The following is a 24,566-nucleotide window of genomic DNA, read 5'->3' as shown; positions in this document are numbered from 1 at the left end:
CCCCACTTAAAACACTAAGGGTTTAGTATTGCTCTATGTGCATGGGTGGGACCATTTAAGAAATTTTAAAGAAAAATTACATAAACTAAAATTAACATATTTTCACTCAATTTTTTTCTTTTTTTTTTTTTAGATTTATTTATTTATTATATGTAAGTACACTGTAGCTGTCTTCAGACACCCCAGAAGAGGGCATCTGATCTCATTACGGATGGTTGTGAGCCACCATGTGGTTGCTGGGATTTGAACTCAGAACCTTCAGAAGAGCAGTCGGGGCTCTTAACCACTGAGCCATCTCTCCAATCCTTTCACTCAATTTTTAAACTTTAATTTTTAAATTGTGTCTATCTTTAAGCTTTGTTGTATATCGTATCAATATAACATAAAAAATTATAGGGAGAAATCTATCTTTCATGTACCTATCATCTATATATGACACCATAGCACATCTCTCATTTATGCTTAAATTTGTGTTTTCTCTAATTCTTTTTTATTTTGTTTTGTTAGAGATAGGGTTTCTATCTATGCAGTCCTAGTTCATCTCACTTTATACATCAGGCTGGCTTCAGACTTGCAGAGATCCCCCTGCCTCTGCCTCCCGAGTGCTGAGATTAAAGTAGACTGCCATGATTGGCTTTATTTTCCCTTATTTTTAATGATCTTAAGAATTTTGCTGCAGCTAGCATCACACTAAAATTCTTTTCTGTGGCTTAGCCAAGAATGTGCCTTCATTTCATTTTATTTATAACTTATTCATTTATTTAGATCACACATGTGTATTTTCCAAGTCACATGTATGGGTGTTAGAGTGTTTCTGAACTTGGGCTTACAGTTTATGACTCAAGAAGCTTGGCTCAGCAACCCATCCTTGAAAAGTAAATTAAAACAGTCAAATTAAGAGTAAAGTGAATAGAGATTTATCCACTGTGGGATTATTCATATTAGGAAGGAGGCCCAAGAGATTCAGGGAGACCATCCAGTCCATCTTCACGGTAAATAGAGGGTCAGGAATATGCATTCTTAGCAGTACCAGTCAAGTTGTGGCCTGTCATCTGGGGATCATTCTTAATCTGCAAGGCAGTCTGATAACTTGTTAACATTGTGTGAAATATCTCTTTTGGAAGACAAGATATTCCTATGACATCAGGTTTCAGTGTTTCTTCTTCTACCAAGAGATCACTGGGAAAAATTTTAATTTCTTGGTGTCTATTATCTTAATAGTCTAGCAGCTAAAATGTCTTTAGGATACTTTTGTTTCAGTTATAAGAGAACATTTTAGAGTTGGTACTTTCCTTTCACCATGTGGCTCTCTGAACTCAGATTATCTACCTGAGCCATCTGACCTGACCCAAGAACCTACTTTTATTTGAGTGTAGGCCCCGAAAGGGAAGGCGCTCCCTAGCCTGCTGGCAGCAGCATTGTGCTGACTGCCTCACTGCCTGACATTTGTACCTTCTGGACTCTACATGGCCAAATAATCACCAAACTTAGCTTGTCCCATTTCTGAAATGTCGATTTCCATTCATTCTCTACATCCTTGGCCATCATCATCATCATGGTCTGTACATGACTCAGTACAAGTAACAAGGCCTACATTCCATCTCTTTTAAGTACTTTCTTGGTCCATCCCAGTGCATTCTCTTCATCTCGCCTCACCTCTGCTGTCTCTCTAAATTAGATAGAGTCAACGTATTGCTCATAGTTGTGCTTGAGAAGGAAAGAGAAAACCGATGTAATGCCTAGAGTTTTGCTGAAGTAAATTGACTGTTTTTCAAAGTGGTGAAGTAGGGTACAGATTTAGGTGTGAGTGTGACTAGCAGTGCTTTAAATGTTCTAACCTCAAAATATTAGGCTACCAGAGAAGTAAATCTAAGAGAGAGACTGGAAATGTTAAGACTGTGATGTGTTGAAGGTTTAAGTGATTGATATTTTAATAGACAACTTGTATTATTTGTATATTTGAGCCTAGAGACAAAAGGAAAATTAGACTTGTAGGCACAAACATAAAAGTTATCACTGGGTTTAAGCTATGGAAAAGATAGGATGACACAGGGGGAGACCTGCTAGAAAAAACTCACATTAAAAATTCAAAATAGAAGTAATTTTATTGATGAGGCAAAAATGAAGAGTCTTGTCCCTGACTTCCACTCAACAGAATCCAGTAGCTCTTGACCTCAACAGTTATAACAACCCACAATATTTACAGATATTGCCAAATATCATGCAGGAGTAGAAAGGGAGTTGCTCCTGATTAGAACCATGGAATTCAAATAGTATCAAGGTAAGTATTTCTTGATAACCACTAAAATCTTAGTATTAGAGAAACAGTATGTATATCATCCTGAGCCCATTTATTCTGAAAAACAAAAAACAAAACAACAAAAAACCAAAACAGAACAAAAACATCCAAGCCAAGGAACTTACAATTAAGCAGTCTGCAAGTACCTAAGAATGGAGAGAGGAAAAGAGGTTGGGAGAATATCACCTGACTCTGAGGTGGAATAAGAGAAGTCCTGACCAAGTTCTCTCTGCTGGTGGTGGTCTTCATTCAACTGCGGACTGCTTTCTTCCCCTGCAGTAACCTTGTCCCCTAGCCACAGGCTGGTGGCTTTGATAGAAGCAGGCAAATGTCTATAGTTTGGCTAGGCCTGATAGTTTATTACATGAGAAGGCTCTACCCTATAATTTTGGCTACATACTGATGTATACCTGAATTATGGCAGATCCTGATGTGGTTCAAAGGTAGAAACTGTAAAGCTAGCTCTGAGTTTGACTACCTGGGTGCAGGAGACTCAAATATGTTGGCCCTCTAGTTTTCTTCACATTCTCCTCTAAACTGCACCTTTAGCTCTCGCTAGTGACTTCATGAACTTGGAAAAGATGAATGAATACACAGGTCAATGGGGATACATGAGAAACATAGGCAGGTAACACAGAGAGCTATGAGCCCTTCACTGAAGTGAAGAGATACCCCATGAAGTGTGGACTACGGTGTCCACGGACACCAGGTTGATCCATATGCCCTTTGCTGTGGTAATCAGTAAAGAAAAACAGAAAAGACTCTGTCATAGAGATAGATGAAGTTGTTATTCATAACACAGCCCCTAAAATGATACTGCTCCCTAAGAATTGTAGCTGAATTGTTACAGTCTATTCTTTTAATATACCAAACAATGCTAATCATATAGGCAGTAGCATTCCTTGGCACAGATTTAAAACCATTGAGAGACAAATCTTTGTTATTAACTTCAGAGGACCCCCGATGGCCACCAGCATTGTTGGCAGGTGGAAGACACCCAGAAGCTTGGGCAGTATGCCAGAGCTGGCCCTGCCTGCTGCAGCACTGGAGAGAGTGACCAATATCTGGACTAGCAAGTACAGTAGAGCAGGGAACTTGGTAGAAATGGCCAGGAGAGCCAGCCTTAAGGCCATGAGAGCTGGCCCTCATGGTGTAGGTATGAGTTGGCCTCAATAGTGTAAGGGCATGAAAGCTGGCGGCGGGCTAAGCAATTCAGCTATCATCCAGGCCCAGATCCAGGGCTTCTAGTTGGCCCACCCCAACCTCTACCCCATCTGTGAATTGTTGGAGCACATGAAGAGGCCAGTCTTGCAGACCCAATCTGAAAGAAACACCATAAAAATCCAGTACTGATAGGTTGCTAGGGTGGAAGACAAATATGAAGGGACAGGGACATGAGTAGGATTGGGGTGCATGATTGAAATTCGTGCACACACACACACACACACACACACATCAATAAAAAGGTGTGGAAACAAAAAAAAAAAACAAAAAAAATGTTACCAACTGCATATAAGAGAGGCAGGTGGGGGTGGATATTGAAAATAGATGACAGGATGGAATCACATCTGGTACTTTAAGGGCCCTATTCTGGGTATTTAAAAGGTTTATCTTAGGTTTGCCACACAAAAAAATTATGAAAAAGTAATTTGTATTTTAAAAGGATCCTTTAACAATTGAATACTCCTCCAAGGGAATTAATCCCACATGTGCGGGCTCAACCCTTATGAACTGCCTAAATGAAAGATTTGCTTAGGGTACATTTTGCAGTCAGTATCAATCAATACGTGATACCAAGAAAGTAACAGACTATATACAAATGTATGACCCAGTGACCCTTGGCTTTCATGAACAAAGAATTTAACTTCTTGTAAACTCAACTAAAGCTGGACATATACCACATGTCCAAAATAAAAACAACCACTCATTTGTGGAGAACTGCCTTAACTGTCCAAGAACCCATAACTATTTTTTTTTCTCCTTCTTGGATTGGGTCAACCTCTTCAAAGATCTGTTTATTGGAACGCTCTCTAGGTTTAAAAGATTTGATTCCCTTAGTTTCATATATTCCATGAAATTGGCAATTTTGTCTGTAGAATGCCCACATGATGGCCTTATTACACCGCCTTCATTTAAAAGACCCATTTCAAAGACCTTTAGTCCGATGATACAAATGTACTTCCTAGGTAATGCTTTACATGGTAAAAACTGAGTCACATGAATATTCCTTCTCTTTAAAAAAAACATTGAGAGTTGAAATTATTTTCAATTAGTAAGTGCTGAAATTATCATGGTATATATTTTGTTTTAAATATATTCCATGTTATTTATTGTGGTTTAATTTTTTGTTGTTGTTGTAGTTCACTTAACTGTAGTTTCCTTCCTTCAATGAGCTAAATTTTTTTAAAAAGATTTATTATATGTAAGTACACTGTAGCTGTCTTCAGACACACCAGACAGTCCAGAAGAGGGCGCCAGACCTCATTAAGGATGGTTGTGAGCCACCATGTGGTTGCTGGGATTTGAACTCAGGACCTTTGGAAGAGCAGTAAGTGCTCTTGCCTACTGAGCCATCTCTCCAGCTGCCAATGAGCTATCTTGATTGGACTAGGAGTGACGAAAAAAAGCTAGAAAGGCTTGAGCTATAGGAAGACCCAAAAATGGAAAGAGAATTGAAACAGATCAAAGAATGTTAAAGATCTTATTGCTGTAAGTTAATAAAAAATACTACAACATAAACTAAACTAAAAAGAAATGGGAAACTAGAATCTATATCCATAGCATATTTCTCTATATACAGAAATTTGTTAATGTCATTAAAAAAAAACAAAACACTTTCTCCAAACAATCTCAGAAGCATCTTCAATGCCAATGGAATGTGATTTTGATGAATGTAAAATGGGAAAACTATTTCTATTATTTAAGTAAATTAGCACACCATGTTCCATAAAAAGTAAATTGCTCTAAATTATCAAGAAAGAAAGAAAAATTTTTTCGTGAGACAGACTCTCACTTTGTAGACTCACTGGCCTGAAATTCAAGACATCCTCCTGCTTCAACTCCTGAATACAAATGAGTACACCATATACTTGTTCTAAATCTTTTCTTATTGACACAACTGTTTAATGAAACCCAACAGCATTATAGAAATACACAAATTAATCCATTGAGCCATTATATAAGTATGCTGAGTTTATTCGTGATACAGCCTTTAAATTACCTCAATTAAAAGCAACAGCTAACAAAATCCATTTTAAAATACATTAATGATTTGAAAACAGGCACAACATGAAAATGAAGACTCCTGATTTTAAATAACTGCCTAACTATGAAATTATCCTTTTAACATTTTTCAGTTCAATTCTGGGTGAACCAAGATGGCCTCTTGATGTTTCTTTCAACAATCCTCTTGCCCTGATCCTTTTCTGACGGTTTCTCTCCTGTGTACAGTACCACAGTCTCAACAGAAGGAGCTTTGAAAGGACCCCCTTCTTGAGCCCATATTTGTTGTCTGATTTTTGTTGTCTCCTGGCGTACTTTCTCATAGCAATAGCCACAAAGGACATGTTTCTGCTTCAGGTGACCACATTCTGGGCAAATGTCTATATTATTCTTTAAAACAAAGAAAAACATATTAATAACAGGCAATGTAATACATAATCACCAGCACAAACTCTAACATGCTGACATTGCAGCTTTCTGAGAAAATTCATGCTACCTGAGACTATATACTATCTAGTTCAACAATTTATTTTAATAGGAAAACCAAATAAATAAATAAATAAATAAATAAATAAATACATAAATAGATAAATAAATAAATGACATTGAGTTCAAATTAGTAAGAAAATTAGGACTAGAACTCAAGTTCACCAATCTAGTATATTTTTATTCGTATAGTCTATGGATAAACTGTTCTCAAATTCTTTTGTCTAACCTCTGGCTTGAGCAGAATATTTTCATTCTGAGTCTAGTGAATTCCACACTAAATATTAAAAGCATAGCAAAGAAGTTTGGAGCTTTTTCAGAAGAATTGCTTGTAAAGATCTCATTTGACTTTTGAATTAAGAGCTCTATTAGTCCTCTAACTTCAAATAGTAAATAACCAACAAGGAGCCTATCAACACAATGGGAATGATTCATTCAGAGTTTCTTAAAACATTAAGGAAAAATTAGATTACTTATCAATCCACGATGAGCCAAACAAGATCCTAAGACTATTATAAGGCTGATTTTCTCTGCTACACTAATATAATACCAGGTTATTCAGTGTTAGACTTGAGGAAGAGAGCATGTATGTGCACACACATGCATACACCTACACCCACACATTACCTTAATTTTAATAAGCTTGCGAGGGTTTCTTCTCCTACATCGGTTAACTTCGATGGTGCGTCTGTTTTTGGGAGCTGCCATCCAAAAGATACCATCTAAAAGGCTGGAACTGTCTTTATTTTCACTGGTATCATGTGGTAGTTCTGTGAGGATGGATGGACTCTCAACTGATAATGCTGGTGCTATAAAACAAAAAAGAGATCTGAGTCATCGTTGAGTTCCTAACTGAATACACTATTTTCTTTAACAGTCAACATGTGTAGTGACACTAGACATAGAAACCTATAAATTATATGTGTTTGTGCATATATGTGCACATGTGAAGGTCAAAGGACATCTTTCAGAGTTAATTCTCTCTTTACATTATGTTGGCCGTGGAGCTAGGAGCCAGGTCTTGAGACTTAGCAACAAGGTCTTTTACTACTGAGCCATATGGCTGACCTGACATAAATAGTTTTGAATGTTAAACCCACCAAACATTAATAATAATCCCCAGTTATAAAAATATACTAAAGCTCATACAGAAGGCAATTTAAAATAATTCAAATGGAATGCTTTATTATTATAACCTACCAAAGCAACCAGTCTATTAAGCATTTACTACGTATGGAATATGGGATACTGTAGTTTAGTAATAAATAGTGTATAAGTAACCTAATCTTGAGATTCCCTACATTCTCTTTGACCATCACTGAGATGACTACAACAACCATCATCTCTACCATACTATCCTGATCCAGTTAGCTCCTTTATCTTTAAACCTGGCAGGTTCCTAAAGCCATTAAATTCTTATTTATTTGTTTGTTTGTTTGTTTGTTTGTTTTTAAAGACAGGGTTTCTCCGTGTAGCCCTGGCTGTCCTGGAACTCACTCTGTAGACCAGGCTGGCCTCGAACTCAGAAATCCGCCTGCCCCTGCCTCCCAAGTACTGGGATAAAGCCACCACTGCCTGGCTAAATTCTTCCTTAATGTTTAATCTTGACCTGTGTTCTAAGAAAAGGAGATTTCTTATTTATGAGATTATCAAGTGTTTCACTGTTGTTTTTCTAAATTACTTTGCTCACTTTTTTACCCTTTCTTTTGTTCTTCAGACTTGCGAACATTTGCTCAATTCTTGGGACTTCTTACCACTACACAAACTGTCTAAGCACACCCCGGAAACTCCAGAATCAGGCTGAGGCAGGAGATCAGCAGCTCAGGGGCTGACTGGACAATGGATAGGAATGCTGTCTCACCCCCACCAAAAATAAAAAAAAAATGAGCAAAAGCTTTCTATAGTGGCATTCTTTCTCAGATGACCTGAAATACTGCTACACAAAACTGTCGTTTATAATAGCTCTGAACTGCTGGACCGATTTTGGAGCTTTCTCGGCCTATTAAACAACGAATGTATTGAAATGATTATCTCAGGGAACACATGGAGACATTTATTTTACTGCGCTTGAGATATACTAAAATATATTTCTGTTCAGACTGCCTGGGCAATACCACTTCTGGCATACATTGGAAATAACAAAGCAATTCAAGAGCTGGAGAGATGGCTCAGTGGTTAAGAGCACTGACTGCTCTTCCGAAGATCCTGAGTTCAAATCCCAGCAACTACATGGTGTCTCACAACCATCTGTACAGCTATAGTGTACTTATACATAAATAAGTCTTAAAAAAAAGATACCAGGAGCTCGAAGCTAACCTGGTCTATACAGTGAGTTCTAGACCACCCTGGCTAAGGAGACAGTCTCCATAAACAAACAAATAACGAACCAAACAAAAAGCATGCGCTTTCTGTCCTACAACCCGGAAGCCCTCGCCAACCCTCTTTCCACGAACTCTCTCCTTACGGACCCCACTGAGGACTGGCAAAGCCATTCCAGCGCTGCTGAAGTTGACGTTGTAGCAGTTCCCAGCACCTATGGAGCGGTCCAGGACGCACAGGCCACGGTAGTGACAGCAGCAGCAACGAAGGAGCCATGATTCTCCCAAGACCGGGACGAAGCGTGAGAGCATGCGTAAGTCCGCCCACTTCCCCGCCTCCGCGATTAGAGCATGCGCAGACCATTCTCGCGCATGCGCAAGGGTCAAAGGCCCGCTGGGAACCAAAAACTCCAACTTCCAGCTGCCCCTGGGCGCTTCTGATTCTCCTCCAATCAGAGCAAAGAAGAAAATTAAAGGAAAGGACTTACTGCGCATGTGCGTGTCTGTGTTCCACCTTTCCCGGTAAAGATGGCTGAGCGCGGTTACAGCTTCTCGCTGACTACATTCAGGTACCCGGGGGGACCCCAGGCTCCATGCGTTGCAGATCACTGGAGCGTCCCAGACATGACCCCGTGTGTCGGATCTGGCTGGTGTTTTCGTAGGAGCGCGTGGTGATGGAGCTGAACTCGTAGCTTTGCAGAGTCATGTTCGGTGCCAGGCCTGGGCGGTGACGGAGGCCGGCGGTGTTGGAGGCTGAGGGACTGGAGGCCCCAAGCCAAGCACTGTCTCTGTCTCTGTCTCTGTCTCTAGAATAAAATAGAAAAAGGGTGCTTTGAGATAGACTGTTTTTAGCTGGTCTATTCAGGCCGAGGATTTCTTTACTGGCCCAGCTAGGCCTGAGCTAGAGCTTCGGAAACCCTGACTCCTTATGGGACGTGTGAGACGACCTTTTTCTTTGCTTACTTACTGTTAAATCTGAGTTTTAGTCTCCATTTAGTAACAATGTGCTTTGACGCTCACACCGCTTTCGGTTTCACCTGTGCTCCTGTAGAAACTTAAGAAGTACAAAATGAAGGAGCTAATTTCCTGTCAAGTTTTCTTGGCGCACGCAAACAGATAAGGCCAATGCTTAGCTTGATCCATTAAAAAATTGCTTTAAAACGATTTTAGACCTTTGTGTTTTGGGAGAAAGAGTTAAGTAGTTAAATATTTTCTCAAAGTGCAGTTAAGGGGAACTGTTGTTCCTTGTTTAAGAAAAATCACGGATGAACGTAGACAAAGGACTGTGTTTTGACCATTTTCTTAAGGACTGACAACTGAAGGCTGCCAAGATGTACTTGTTGAATATAACTGTAACAAGTAGTGGTTTTCCATTACCTCCTACCTATGCATGATGAGCTACAGATGAGCCTAGACAATTGAACTTTTCAAGATTGTCCACGAGTAGCTGGACAATTCTTAAACCTTGTTGGCTTTGAAAACAATTAATAAACGTTTTGTTACAAGATATTGTCTTTTGAGAATTGCCCTTTGCAGTCTCGAATAAGAGGTGAGTTAATGTTCTTGTTTTGGAATCTTTGAATGAATTCCATTAAATTCTTTAGCAAATGATTTCATTATATAATGGACAAAGAATAAATTTTGCATGGTAGTCACTTATATTTGTAAACAAAATAAATATGGTCCTAAGTGGTTTCATTATAACTAAGACAAATGGACAAAGATTGTGAGGGACTGATTTTTTTTTAATTACTATTATTTAATTTCTTTTTGTTACAGTCTTTAAAAAAATGGCAAGGTTTAGCTATTTAGGAAGAAAATATAATAGTTTTTAGGAATAAAAACTAAAAGTTTTTAGTCTTAAAACTATTAGTGGTGCAAACTGCCAGAGATTTGGAAGTGAAGAGTTTTCTTGGAGCTTGCTTTTAGTTAAAAATGGTAAATGAACAAAAGAAATTGGTGTCTACGTCACTTCCGAAAGATCCTGCTATACCACTCCTGGGCATATACCCAGAGGATTCCCCAGCATGTAATAAGGATACATGCTCCACTATGTTCATAGCAGCCCTATTTATAATAGCCAGAAGCTGGAAAGGACCCAGGTATCCCTCAACAAAATAATGGATGCAAAAAATGTGGTATATATACACAATGGAGTACTATTCAGCCATTAGAAACAATGAATTCATGAAATTCTTAGGCAAATGGATGGAGCTGGATGGAGTACATCATCCTAAGTGAGGTAACCCAGACTCAAAAGATCAATCATGGTATGCACTCACTAATAAGTGGATATTAGCCTGGAAAACTGTAATACCCAAAACCTAATCCACACATCAAATGAGGTATAAGAAGAACTGAGGAGTGGCCTGGTTCTGGAAAGACTCAGTGTAGCAGTATAGGGCAAAACCAGAACAGGGAAGTGGGAAGGGGTGGGTGGGAGAACAGGGGGAGGGAAGGGGGCTTATGTGACTTTCGGGGACTGGGGGGGGGTCAGAAAAGGGGAAATCATTTGAAATGTAAATTAAAAAATATATCCAATAAAAAAAAAAGAAAAAAAAAACAAATATAAAGGGTGCTAGAACACACACACACACACACACAAATTGGTGTCTACCATGTGAGTTCTACCAGATGTGTTGCTGGGGATTGTATTGAGAGAGGCAGTGGGGTGCTGGGACGCGTGAGTACAGAAGCTGCTTGGTTACTCGGTATGTTTGCCTGAAGTGAGTGGTGAACCGGGCAAGGCAATAGAAGGAATGCTTTGCCCACCAGAGGTGGGGAGAACAATAGCAGCAGAACACAGGAAGGAGAATTAGTGCCCATTCATGCGCATCCAAGTCTGTTAGCTTAGTTTCCAAATGCCTTCAGGGTAGATTTCAAAGTCCAGAAGGTTTGATTGGTGAGGTTTGGCCTCTTTTCCTTCTGTCAGGTGTGCCTGTAGTGTGAGAATGTGTGAGCAGTGAGCGTGCCTTGTTTCTCTTCCAGCCCATCCGGCAAGCTTGTGCAGATTGAATATGCTTTGGCCGCTGTAGCTGGAGGGGCCCCATCCGTGGGAATCAAAGGTAATTCGATGTTTCCTTCTCTTCAGAGGCTTGTTAACAGTTACCTGAAGTAGATGTATGTGTGTAACACTTAACAGTCTTTTTGTTAGTTTAGAGAATTTTGAAGTTACAAAAATACAATTCTGAAATAGATGTTAAGTACATAATTCTTATTGATCTTTTTGTTAGATTAAAGAATTATGAAGTTTCAAAAACAACATTCAACACAGTAATTTACATTTACAGCAAATAATAGTATTTTATTTTTTTATTTTTTATTTTTTTGGCTTTTCGAGATAGGGTTTCTCTGTGTAGCCCTGGCTGTCCTGGAATTCACTCTGTAGACCAGACTGGCCTCGAACTCAGAAATCCTCCTGCTTCTGCTTCCCAAAAGCTGGGATTAAAGGCGTGCACCACCACTGCCTGGCTAGAATTTTAATCTATTGTAATAATTCATAAGTAGTCTTTTTAGGAAACTAATAATTCATTTTTTCACTGATTCTGGTTTTCTTTGGAGTTTTATCTTCTTTACAAAGGGCTGATTATGAAACATCTGAAGATAAAATTATTGTATGTTTTAGTATCCTTATAGAGAAATCTCTTATTATTTGTATTAGAAAGATTAACTAGATTAAGACCAATAAACCTGAAAATATTGAGAGACTGGGTACTACCTGCAGCTATGGGAATTTTTTTTTTTTAATGTAAGAATCCAGAAGATTTACAATCTTTTTTTTAAGATTTATTTATTTTTATATGTAAGTGCACCGTTGCTATCTTCAGACACACCAGAAGAGGGCATCAGATCTCATTACAGACGGTTGTGGGCCACCATGTGGTTGCTGGGATTTGAACTCAGGACCTTCAGAAGAGCAGTCTGTGCTCTTAACTGCTGAGCCATCTCACCAACCCCCAAGATTTACAATCTTGAGAAGGCAACAGATTTGAGTTTAATGCATTTGTAAGTAGAATGCTGAGGAATACGTTATAATATTAATCTTTTTTCCTCTTCCTTTTAAGCTGCAAATGGTGTGGTATTGGCGACTGAGAAAAAGCAGAAATCCATCCTGTACGATGAGAGGAGCGTCCACAAGGTGGAGCCCATAACCAAGCACACCGGCCTGGTGTACAGTGGCATGGGCCCCGACTACAGGTGTGGCCTGCTGTTAGGGTGGCTTCTCGTCACGACAGCCTGACGATAGCTATGTCTTGTTTGCCTGTAAGGGTTACTTTGTGGAGGTCGGTCTTGTGATACATGGTTGTAAGAGAGGTGATGAATTGCATGCTTTCTTTCCTGTTCTTTCTCATCACTGTCTCATTTCCTCCATCCAAGGACTTGGTTGGAAGGGCTTTGGTGTTTTAAAGCACCTTAAAAATGATTGAATGTATTCATGCTATAATAACACATTGTTACAGTGATTTGGGCAACAAGAAAAACCCTGGGCCATGTAGAGTTAACATCGTTCTGTTTATATCTACTTTTCTCAAAGGGATAACTGTCTCTAAGTCTGAAGGCTTCTGGGGGGCCAGGCAGAACTCAGGCTTATAGAAAAGAGAGTAACGCTTGTTACATTGAGGTCCCAGTATGTTGAAAAAGATTGGCAGCTTTTTACCATATACAATTAAAATGAAAATTATTTTAAATTTAAAAGACAAGGTAGAGTTTTACTTTGAATTATGAGCCACTGGGTTTATCAAAACATGATTTGCTTTCCTGCCATGGAAAGTTCTATACCACTGTGTAGAATGGACAGTGCAGAGGACTATTGATGAGAAAATAAATTTAAGGGAAGGACTTGAGTATCAGAATGATAAGTACATGCTTCAGACAAGTGGCGCAAGAGCAGGTGAAGAGAAAGTCCTTTTGTCTGACTATATTTGATTGCTATATAGTTGTTAGGTTTTCTAAAGGAACAGAACTGATTTTGTATGTGTGTGTCTTTTTAGACTAGTTTATAGGTTGTAGCCTGGGCAATCCAATATTGGCTATCTGGTGACAGAAAGTCTGAGAATACAGAAGTCGTTCACTTCACAAGGCTGCATGTCTCAGCAGCCCCCCTCTAATGCTGGAGTCCTGAGGGATTCCTGAAGGCTGCTATTCTTCAACGTGTCTTGGAGTCCTGAAGAAGTTGTACTTAATACAGGCAGCAGCAACAGCATAGACACTATCCAGCTAGAGAACGGAAGGACCCTAAAGGAGTGTCCAAAGGAGTGTCCTTTTTATCTGGGTTGCCACCAGAAAGTATAGCCCAGATTTAGTGTGGTGTTTCCTGCTTCAAATAATCTTATTTTAAAAAATTCCTTACAGGAACTTAGATCCCTTTTAATTCCAGTTATAGTTATGTTGATATCCAGGATTAACCATCACAATAGTAGGATTTCATGCCTTATCTAAACAGCAGTTTCTTTTTTTTATTTTTAGTTTTTTTGGTTTTTTGAGACAGGGTTTCTCTGTATAGTCCTGGCTATCCTGGAACTCACTTTGTAGACCAGGCTGGCCTCATACTCAGAAATCCGTCTGCCTTTGCCTCACAAGTGCTGGGATTAAAGGCGTGCGTCACCACTGCCCAGCCTTAAACAGTAGTTTCTTACTGTTTTTTTTTCCCCTAAATCTTTGAAGTCTATTCTGAATTGTAGGCAAAATTTAAGGTAGACTACAGGAAAGACAGAGGCTGTGGCAAAATGCCCAGATTTATATGTGTGTATTGGGATGGTTGTAGTGTGTTATAAATAGACTTCCCTGAAGACATGGGGGTAGTCTGGAAGCTGTCACAGAGGGAGACACAAAGTTCTCACTGTGTTAAATAAATCCATACCTTAATAGAGTGTGTGGATGTTTCACCTGCATGTGTATCTGCTTCAAGTGCATGCAGTGGCCAGAAGAGATATTGGATCTACTCAAAAAAGAGTTAAAATTGTTGAGAGCCACCATGTGGGTGCTAGGTGTTGAACCTGGGTCCTCCATGCTCTTAATGGTTAACCTATCTCTCCAGGTCCCTTACTCTGTTACTAACTGCTCTAGTCCCTGCTTCTCTTTCTGTTGTTTCCTACTGTGATTCTCTAATGTTGCTTTTCTAAATCCACTGGAGTCCGGCATCAAGAGTAAGGCTAACTCTGAGCTGATGGCTGCTAAAGAGACACACATGCTAAGTCTGTATCATATGTTCTTTTAGAAGAAAGATGTAGGGGAGTTAGTAGAGTGTCAACATTTTAATTATTTCTTTCTATTGCCTTAGAGTTCTTGTACACAGAGCTCGGAAACTTGCTCAGCAATACTATCTTGTTTACCAAGAACCCATCCCCACAGCCCAGCTGGTACAGAGAGTAGCGTCTGTGATGCAGGAGTATACCCAGTCAGGGTAAGTCACTTTTATTACTGGAAGAAATGCATTATGAATTCGAAGAAGAAAAACATAGTGTAAAAGAAAACAGGTATGTAGAAATCTTCTGTAGTTGCTGAACAATGAAGAAAATCACTACGATAACAATTGTTTTTGGATTTGACTTGAAATAATTTCTTAAGGTAAAATGTGGCAATATGTGGTGATATATACCTATAAACCTAGTGTTCAGGAACAATGAGGGTGGTAGATCACAAATTCAAGGCAAATTTGGATTGCATCATTAGATACTGTCTCAAAAGGAAGAAAAAAGGGGGAAATGTGTTCTTATCTAACAGCAGACAGACATAGCATCTTGATTTCAAGAAAGCCCTTTGCTGATGATCTTTGTAACCTTTTTTTTTTTTTTTGTTTGGTTTGGTTTGGTTTGGTTTGGTTTTTCGAGACAGGGTTTCTCTGTGTAGTCCTGGCTGTCTTGGAACCCACTCTGTAGACTGGACTGGCCTCGAACTCAGAAATCCGCCTGCCTCTGCCTCCCAAAGTGCTGGGATTACAGGTGTGCGCCACCACTGCAATAACATTTTAATTCCAATATTCTTTTGTTGTTTTAAGATTTATTTATGTATGTATTTTATGTATATGGGTATTTTGTCTTCATGTATGTCTGTATACACCAGAAGAGGGAGGGCATCAATTCCATGATGATCATATGAAGACTGCAAGTTCGAGATGGTTGTGAGCTATCATGTGGGTGCTGGGAATTGAACTCAAGACCTCAAAGCAGCCAGGGCTTTTAACCTCTAAGCATCTCTCCAGTGCCCTAATATTCTTAAATCATACTGTGAATGAAATAGTGTAAAAGTAATTGCTGATACTTAAGCCTAGTAGGAAAGAGGCATTTATTTTTTTATTTATTTTTTAGGTTTTTAGGATTTGGTTTTTTAGAGACAGGGTTTTTCTGTATAGCCCTGGGCTGTCCTGGAACTCACTCTGTAGACCAGGCTGGCCTCGAACTCAGAAATCCCCCTGCCTCTGCCTCCGAGAGTGCTAGGATTACAGGCGTGCACCACCACCGCCCAGCGAAAGAGGCATTTATTAAATGTTTGTACGTGTTTCTCCATGCTTAGATAGTAATACCATTATTTATAAGTGTTTGCCTAGTCACTTCATGTTGTTTTAACAAAATACCTGAGCCAGGTTTATTTAGTTCAGAGGTCTGCACGTCTAGGGACATGGTTCATAATTATTTGCATGGGCAGAGGTCATACAGTAAGAGGCCCACAGTAGGGTGGCCCACTCCAAAGAAACGAATTCACTTTTACAAGACCAAACCTACTCTGGGAAAAAACATTTACCTTTTCTAGGATGGAACCGGCGACCTAGTGTCTTCCACCATCTTTGATCTCTTAAAGATGCAATTTTGTAGTTATGTTGCACTGAGAATTAATTTCTGGTGAACTTTTAGGAAGGAAATCATTTGATTTGGGCTTACTGCTGCTCCTAAGAGTAATACGGATAATTCGCTTTATATTGGTTCATTTAGAAATTAAAGTTAAGAAGTCTAATTCAGTTTACTTGATAATTACTTTTCTTGTGAGTAAATATAAATTCTTACGTTATTCCAAATCATTTTTGTTTTCTTTCTATAGTGGTGTTCGTCCATTTGGTGTTTCTTTACTTATTTGTGGGTGGAATGAGGGACGACCATATTTATTTCAGTCAGATCCATCTGTAAGTATCATTACATATATTTGAAATATTTATTAGAATTGTTTTTTATACATGTAATAAAAATAGAAACCATAAAACTTTAATGTTTAGCAGTATTTTCCTTCTTTTTCTCTTGTTTTTAAAGATTGGTAAAATATTTTACCTTGAATTATGTGTATTCATGTGTGTCTGTGGTTGTATGCATGTGACTCACTGCAGGTGCCTGTGGAGGACAGAGGAGTCAGACCCCACTGAGTCTGGAGTTAAGGTGCTTGCGGCTAGCACTCAGGCCCTCTCTAAGAGCAGGATGTGCTCCTATCCCTAAGCCATTTCTCAAGCTCCTTCGCTTTTATATATATATATAAAATGTATAAAGTAGTACACATTTGTTTGTTCATTCATCATTTTTATAGTGCTGTCTTTGATAAACTATATGATACATTAGTTTTCACCATTTTTTGGTCATGTTCATTAGTATGTGCTAGAATCTGCATGTACTAGTTGTATCAAATTTCATTAGGTCTTTTGAATTCTTGTTACTTTGTGACTCTGTTACCTTGCAAACAGTTCAGTCAGATGTATAACCAGAGGCCAGTGTTATAGTTTGTCATGAGTTTGTTGAAAACTGGGACTGCCTTGAGTATGCAAGGTGATTATGTAATAACTGGTGTCTTGATTGAGCTGGGGTTTTTTGTTTTGTTTTGTTTTGTTTTAATTTATTTACTTTTATTTATGTGAGTACACTGTAGCTGTCTTCAGACACACACCAGAAGAGTGCATCGGATCACATTACAGATGGTTGTGAGCCACCATGTGTAGTTGCTGGGAATTGAACTCAGGACCTCTGGAAGAGCGGTCAGTGCTCTTAACCACTGAGCCATCTCTCCAGCCCTGAGCTGTTTTTACTAAAGCAGAAAGTTGATATCTAGATCTGGGTTTATTCTACATTGTTCCATTTGCTGTGAGGAAAAGCCTAAGAAAAAGTTGAAGTTTAAGGAGTGAAGTTTTAATTATGATTTGTTAGATAATTACAAGTCTGTCCTCTTGATGCAAGCTTTATAATCTTTATCTGTTTTTGGTTTTTGGTTTTTCGAAACATGGTTTCTCTGTATAGCCCTGGCTATCCTGGAACTCACTCCGTAGACCTGGCTGGCTTGAACTCAGAAATCCACCTGCCTTTGCCTCCCAAGTGCTTAAAGGTGTGCGCCACCACCGCCCCGGCAGTAATCAACTTTTGAGGCTATCTGTGAGCTTCTTGAGCTAACTGGCTTGGCTGCGGTCTTGCCTTCCCAGTCAGGTGAAGAAGGCAGCAGTCCCTTGGGACTGCTTTCACTCTTTGCTGTCCTTTTCTAATCTGACACTAAAAGGATATGCCCACCTGACAAGCTTTCCTCTGCATGCTTGGCTTGCCCAGATGTGGCTATTACATGTAGGGCTTCTTAAACATTCCACTTGCCACTGCTTTTCACCTGGGAAAGTAATTGTAACCATGGTAAATATGAAATGGGTACACAAGTAAGATACTAACTGACGTAAGCCACAAAGCTATCTGAAAACAGTTCTTTGATGTGCATATACTTTTAGCTTTTATTTAAAACAGAAGCAAGTTTGCGTCGTAATGAGATAGATGATCTTGTTTATTTTTACAGAAAAAATTAAGTCTTTAGAGAATATTTGAATCTGCAGGATCTTGGAATGTCAACATTTTTTTCAGAGTTGATATTTTGATTTTATACTTGTCAATGCTAAGGGTACCCACTTCACAGAAATACTTGCTGCCAAAGTGTTAGGAAAATGCTTAGGGTCATTTGAAAAAATATTGCAAATTCTAAACCCAATCCAAAATTCATTTAATATTCTCTTAATGAAACTCAAGTCTACAGCCCAATAACAATTTTAAGTTAAAAAAAATTGTAACAGTGGGATCTAGGCTGAGGAATGATGATAGGACAACATTGTCCTTTATTTCTTGTAATTAAATCAGTATGTTTTTATAAAAGCACCACTCCCTGACCTATAGTAGTCTCAGATAAGTATTGACTGGTGCTGTGTGGCATGTTGGCGCAGACAGTGCAGAGTACTCATGTACATTCTGAGGCAGAGCTCCGGGGACATCACTTAGGCAGCATGGCGAGAGCTGCCTCTAAACACCTTGGAGTCTTTACACACTGATTTTGAGCAAATTTTGATTGTTAAATATTTAGAAACCTTTCACTGTTGCCAATGTTTTCATGATACCATTAAAACATTCAAAGGTTTTGATATTTTCCATAAAAATCCATCTCTATTCAGTAAAGATGATAAGGGGTCCCTAGGTTTCAGGATAATGTGCAGTTTAGATGCATTCCCTCCATTAAGCTCAGATACTAATTTTTATATTTTACTTTAATTCCTACTTCTGTTTATCTTGCCTTAAAATTATATAATAATTGCACTAACTTGTTGTTACCTGTCTGATGGGTTTTGATGTGTATCTATGTATGTGTGTATACATGTGTAAATACCAAAGTAAACCATCACCATAGCCATTAACCTAAGATTACTCATGACTCTTGTTTTTTGTTCTACAGCTTTTAAACAAAACTTAACTCTGTGAAATTGCCATTCAGTTTTAATAAATAATCATGACTTTAGAAGTTAGAGACTAGAGTTACAGAGAGATACCAAAGTAATACAGTTGTGTGAATGTTTTAAAATGTCTTTGTCTCTCCTGATTAGGGAGCTTACTTTGCCTGGAAGGCCACAGCAATGGGAAAGAACTATGTAAACGGGAAAACTTTCCTTGAGAAAAGGTAGGCTTCCCAGGATCAGATTCCAGGGTAGACGGATAATTTGAATTTCAGAACTCTTGGAAAAATTGCTCTCCCAGATCTAACAAGTCCATTGAATCACTATATATGTGAGTTTTGCTAGAGGTAATAGAAAAAACATTCTAATATTTTGTTTTCTTAGTCTTCAGTGAAGTTAGTGGTAATATTATTTCTTAAGGATATTGTTCAACCGTGTTTCATTTTTGTAAATATTTATCTGGGGTTGTGGGAGTAGTCGACAGAACTTATCCATGTACCTCTGGCTCTGAAACTTGCCGTGTGTGCATCTGACTCACAAGGCTCCACCTGCTTTTGCTTGTTCGTGCTTGCAATTTTAGCAATTGTGAAGATAAGGCAGGAAGATTGCTGTAAGTTAAGGCCAGCCTGGGCTACAGAGTGGTCTATAGTCCAGGCTATGATACAAAATTAGGACCTCTTTCAAACAAAACAAAAATTGTGAGACTGATAGTTGGTATTGAGCAGATCACATGATATGTGTATTTGCTAAAGTAGGAAGGAAGCGCTGTGTAACATTTGCTGTCAGTGCAGACCACAAGGCACTCTTTATTCCTGGTGATATTCTGAATTCAGTGTGCTCACTGTACTCCAGAAGTCTGTAATGTTTTAGACAGAGTATTTTATAATTGAGGTATAACACATGATGATTGTCTGTATGATTTTCATGTAAGGTTATTAAAGATTTTAGACTTTTAATCAATTTGTAACCTCAGTCTTGTAAAGCTCATTAACTTTTACCTATTAATGAGTCTTCAGCACACTGTGTCATAACTTACAATAACGTGATTTTAGCAGCAGTTTGACTTTTATTGTAGTATTGCTAAAACATAAAGTGCAATTTTATAATGAATTGTTTTATGGTGTTAGAATTTCAGTAGCAAGTGTTACTTTATTTGGGGATAGCTGTCTCATTGGGTTATATTTTTAAAAATGATTTCATGTTTCTCTGTTATTTAAAATAAACATGAAGAATCTAAACAAGCTATTATGTTTTTCAATTTTTTTCTTTAGATATAACGAAGACCTAGAACTGGAAGATGCCATCCATACAGCCATCCTAACCCTAAAGGTTAGCTCAGTATCCACCAACTAGATTTCAAATAGTTTTCTAATGATCTGCTTGTGAAATTGACCATTTTCCTTCCCTTCTAAATTAGGAAAGCTTTGAAGGGCAAATGACAGAAGATAACATAGAAGTTGGGATCTGCAATGAAGCTGGCTTTAGGAGGCTCACCCCAACTGAAGTGAGGGATTACTTGGCTGCTATAGCGTAACGAAGATGTGCCCGAACAGTCAAGATCTCACACACTCTACTTTTTCATGTTTAAAGTATGTTTTGTTTGTGCAGACTCATTTCTACATGGTTTAATGGATTCACATTTTAAAAATAATAATCATAATAAACTGTTAAAACCAATGTTTAGTTCTTAAGAGGAAAGTTTGCAGATACTTCTTTCTTACTTTATCATAGTTGACTTTTGGAAATTACACTGCAAAGTAAATGGTAAAATCACTCTTGATTTTCATATATTTTCCTTACTAGATCTCATTGCCCCTTTTACTACCAAATACACCTATGTTTCCATAAAAGACAATTTTGGTTTTTAATAATAGATCCTGGCTTTTGGAACTGGAAGAATCTGTACTTTGATAAATTCATGAAACGGACTAGGACTGTGTCAGGCTTTTGGATGTGGTTCTGCAAGGCCTTGGAGCATCTGCAGTTGTACTATAGCCATGCAGTGCCAAACAAAATTGCTCTCCTAGGAGACATGAGTAAATAAATCATGGAGTGCTGGATCCTGTTTGTTTCTGCATCTCATGTAGCTAAACTATTAAAAGGATTCCCTAGATTATGGTAAATCTTACCCTCTGCAGTGCCCTTCATTTTAAGATGTGTATTGAGGAACTAGAGAGAGGGCTCATTGGTTGAGAGCAGTTGCTGCTCTTGTCGAGAATTTGGGTTTAGTTCCAAATACCCACATGCTTGGTTCACAATCATCTAGAGATCCAATTTCAGAAGAGCTGAAACTCTCTTAACACGTGTGGGCATCAGGTAAGCACATATACACAGACATACATGCAGGTAAAACACAAAATACTTAAAACTTACTAAAGGTGTCTTGGGTATCATTAATCTCTCTAGATATACCTTGGTGTATTTGAATCCAGCACAGTAGTAATCCTGAGAGTTTTTGTTTGTTTGTTTTGTTTTTGAATTATCTGACTGCAAAGAATAGAGTAGTGGTTCTCACTCTGTAGGTTGCAGCCTCCTTAGGGGTTTCAATGACTCATAGGGGTCTTCTAAGCTTTGGGAAAACAAATATTTACATTATGATTCATAACAGCAAAATTACAGCTAAGTAGCAACAAAAAAATTAGGTTGACAACCACTGAATTAAAAGGTTTCTCTCCCACTTTGGTGGGTTTGTGTGTGTAAATATAATTTCTGTTAAGCTGCTATTTAATTTGTTTAAACCTGATGTCCAGTGTTAAAAAAGCAAAACACAACAGAGGATGCTGAGTGGTGGTTGCACAGGCCTTTAATCCCAGCACAGCAGAGGTGGGTGGATTTGAATTCAATGCTAGGCTGGTATGCAGAGTTCCAGGACAGCAAGGGCTACATAGAGGAGAGCCTGGCTCCTCAAACCAAGAAACCCAGAAGAATGTCAACATTTATAAATCAAAGAAGAAAGTAAAAGTATATAAATTTAAGACAAGGAAAGTGCAAACAGAGCAGCGGAAACATTAGATTCCGGGCCAGATATATTCTGTCTCCATTAAATGGAAAACTGCCTACAACTCCAATCCCTTTGTTCACAAGACTGAACAAAGTAATTCTTTTCATTGACCTTGAATCTAATCTGTTCCCTTTTTGTCCTAGTTCAGAAACTCATTCTTTGATGTAGGAACTCATTATATAAACTCAAATCATTTTAGGCTTGTGGATTTTAGTTTCTTTATCTTGTGTATTAATAATGTTCCCAGTGTTCATAGCTTCTCCCAACATTTGGTTGTATCTGGAAAGCTTTTGTCTCAAAGTCCTTACCATAAATTTTGCTTTGCAAAGTTACTAGCTGAGAAACATGGATGTTCTTGAAGTTTACATATATTGAGGAAGGGGAAGTGAGGAGGACTCTATAGTGGAGCACTGAGTTCTTTAAGGAATTTTTGTATTTTCAGTTGATTATCATAGATAGAAATTACTGACTCTTGGTACTTAGGCTCACCCACTTTACTGTCAGTGTTTTCAAGCTTTTCAACTTCCCAAACCTAACCTTTGCCTCACTGTAAAGAATAAAAACATACTCAGTGGGAGGTGTTGCTTCTTTTCTAGGATTAGCATTTTAATTTCCGGGCAACCTGTCCAATGGCCCTTTTGTAAGTTACTCTGTGGCCTTTGGAATTGTCTTGTTTCACAATGATCTTATTTGCCTTTGGTGAGTTTTCCCAAATTTCTGTGTCATCTCTTGTAGGGGCTATACTAATGTTCTCTGGGTTTGAGTTTAAAATGTGCTGCCAAAGGAATCACGTTTGATAAGTTTCTTAATGGTTATTGAACTGAATGCCCAAGTAGGCCCTTATTAAAACTTTGTAAGTTTTTTAGTATATTTATTTTTTCCTTTTTTAAAAAAAGAAAAAGATTTATTTATTTATCTATTTAATATATATGAGTACACCATATCATGTGATAGCTGGGAATTTGAATTCAGCACCTCTGCTTGCTCTGGTCAGCCCTGCCTTAAAGATTTATTTATGGTTATATCTAAGTACACTGTAGCTGTCTTCAGACACACCAGAAGAGGGCATCAGATCGTATTACAGATGGTTGTGAGCCACCATGTGGTTGCTGGGACTTGAACTCTGGACCTTCAGAAGAACAGTCAGTGCTCTTAACTGCTGAGCCATCTCTCCAGTTCTCCTTTTCCTTTTCTTGATTATGGACCTAAAATTTCTGCTAACTGAATATCTGATTCTTGCTTTTTTGCTATTTTTCAACCCCTTACTATACTTTCTAGTCCACTGATGTTTAGAATATGAGATGCTGCCTTTATTTTGAAGAGCTGTTTCCTGTTTGTGCCTTGAGGGCCAAACTAATCCGTTATTTGAAGGTTCTAGTTAGAAGGTACTTCTTAAGAAAAGACGCTGTCGTATGTGCCTTCTCTGTCCTCCAAATCCAAACAGAAAGTTTGGAAGTGTTAAATTTGTGAATTAGTTAAGGTTTCTTCTTGTAGATTGTGAATCAGATTTCTTTGGAGGTTTTTTGTTTGTTTGTTTTTTCTTATTTACTGTTTAAAGGGAAAAGGTGCAGTGGATGGGAAATAGAAGATGGGAGGGAGCATTGGAGGAGCCAGGAGGCTAGCGACAACATTTTAGTCAGAAAAACTTCACACTTCCTAATGGTGCCTATTTTTTATTGGGCTGCTTTCTATCTGCACCCGTTTACCTACATCACCATAAACTTATTTCTGGGGAAGGATGAGGGATGGGCTGGCTGTACTGGATGGGAGAAAGGACTCTCGGGTGTGTTAATGAAGTCCTTTTAAGAAATGGTTTTAATCGTTCCCTCTCCCCGCCCCCCATCTAGACACCTGAAATTCCAAAGCCCTTCTGGAATTTGTGCTTGATAAATCCTGGCAGTTTTAGGCTTTTGCTGGAGGCATTTACAGGGGTTGTTTGGGTTTAAATAATTTGTGCCTCAGGGGCACAATAGATCTATCTACCCTTTAGTTTAGAACTAAATAAATTAGTGTGCAATGTATTTGGAATAGCGCTGGCTACAGTGCTATTTTTTAGTATATTTAAAGCACCAAATGAGATATTGTTCCTGTCTTAAGATTTTGGTAGTGTGTCTGATCTGAGTTACTTCAGTCCTTAAAGAAGTGCTTGGAACAAGGAGCGGGATACAAGAAAAACAAAATTGAAGTTAATATTTAAAATTAGTTTTGCTTTCTCAAACTCCCCCTCACCCCGACCGGGGTAACTTTGGACTCTCGGCTAAATATCCACAGCCCCTGAAGCTATGCAGTTCTCCGCCCAGTTCGGAAGGACAGCACATTTAAAGGTTCCGTCTATGTAAAGGCCAGGATGATGCAACTAAAAATGCTTCCGAGTGGCGTTTGGAACCTAAAGGCTCTTGATTTTTCTTTTGCTAAAAATATCCAAACTTGAGACCCAAATAAGTTTTAGCATTCAGGCCTCAGTGAGATTGAGGCTCAGCCCTTGATCCGCCCCTGCTGCCTGGGAGCTCAGGTTTCCGTTGCTTTGGAAGCAGAAGCCTGTTGCCCTTAACAAATATGGTCGCTGCGGTGCTGCCC

At 38.6% G+C, this 24,566-nt stretch overlaps 2 protein-coding genes across 2 annotated transcripts; one reads left to right on the top strand and one right to left on the bottom strand.

Moving 5' to 3' along the window:
* Positions 1-5,473: 5,473 nt before the first annotated feature.
* Positions 5,474-8,643, bottom strand: Mrpl32 (mitochondrial ribosomal protein L32). Its single transcript, XM_052157446.1, has 3 exons — positions 8,476-8,643; positions 6,635-6,816; positions 5,474-5,911 (listed from the first exon to the last, which is right to left on the bottom strand). The coding sequence occupies exons 1-3, from the start codon at positions 8,600-8,602 to the stop codon at positions 5,657-5,659; spliced, it is 564 nt and encodes a 187-aa protein (XP_052013406.1). The 5' UTR covers positions 8,603-8,643; the 3' UTR covers positions 5,474-5,656.
* Positions 8,644-8,779: 136 nt separating this feature from the next.
* Psma2 (proteasome 20S subunit alpha 2) lies at positions 8,780-20,665 on the top strand. Its single transcript, XM_052156955.1, has 8 exons — positions 8,780-8,894; positions 11,314-11,390; positions 12,390-12,522; positions 14,606-14,728; positions 16,360-16,441; positions 19,139-19,212; positions 20,260-20,317; positions 20,406-20,665. The coding sequence occupies exons 1-8, from the start codon at positions 8,854-8,856 to the stop codon at positions 20,520-20,522; spliced, it is 705 nt and encodes a 234-aa protein (XP_052012915.1). The 5' UTR covers positions 8,780-8,853; the 3' UTR covers positions 20,523-20,665.
* Positions 20,666-24,566: the final 3,901 nt, after the last annotated feature.

Source organism: Apodemus sylvaticus, chromosome 14 (genome assembly GCF_947179515.1).
Source record: "Apodemus sylvaticus chromosome 14, mApoSyl1.1, whole genome shotgun sequence".
NCBI classification, from domain to species: Eukaryota; Metazoa; Chordata; class Mammalia; order Rodentia; family Muridae; genus Apodemus; species Apodemus sylvaticus.
Note: the sequence above shows the minus strand (reverse complement) of the source record. Positions and strands in the feature narration are given on the sequence as shown.

What these genes read in the sequence shown, in the direction of transcription:
- Psma2 (XM_052156955.1), top strand. Translation starts at nt 8,854, where the DNA reads ATGGCTGAGCGCGGTTACAGCTTCTCGCTGACTACATTCAG. An exon ending in CCCATCCGTGGGAATCAAAG is followed by an intron (nt 11,391 to 12,389) that starts GTAATTCGATGT and finishes CTTCCTTTTAAG; the next exon opens with CTGCAAATGGTGTGGTATTG. An exon ending in CAGCCATCCTAACCCTAAAG is followed by an intron (nt 20,318 to 20,405) that starts GTTAGCTCAGTA and finishes CTTCTAAATTAG; the next exon opens with GAAAGCTTTGAAGGGCAAAT.
- Mrpl32 (XM_052157446.1), bottom strand. Translation starts at nt 8,602, where the DNA reads ATGGCTCCTTCGTTGCTGCTGCTGTCACTACCGTGGCCTGTGCGTCCT. An exon ending in CTTTGCCAGTCCTCAGTGGG is followed by an intron (nt 6,817 to 8,475) that starts GTCCGTAAGGAG and finishes TTTGTTTTATAG; the next exon opens with CACCAGCATTATCAGTTGAG. An exon ending in GCAAGCTTATTAAAATTAAG is followed by an intron (nt 5,912 to 6,634) that starts GTAATGTGTGGG and finishes TTTGTTTTAAAG; the next exon opens with AATAATATAGACATTTGCCC.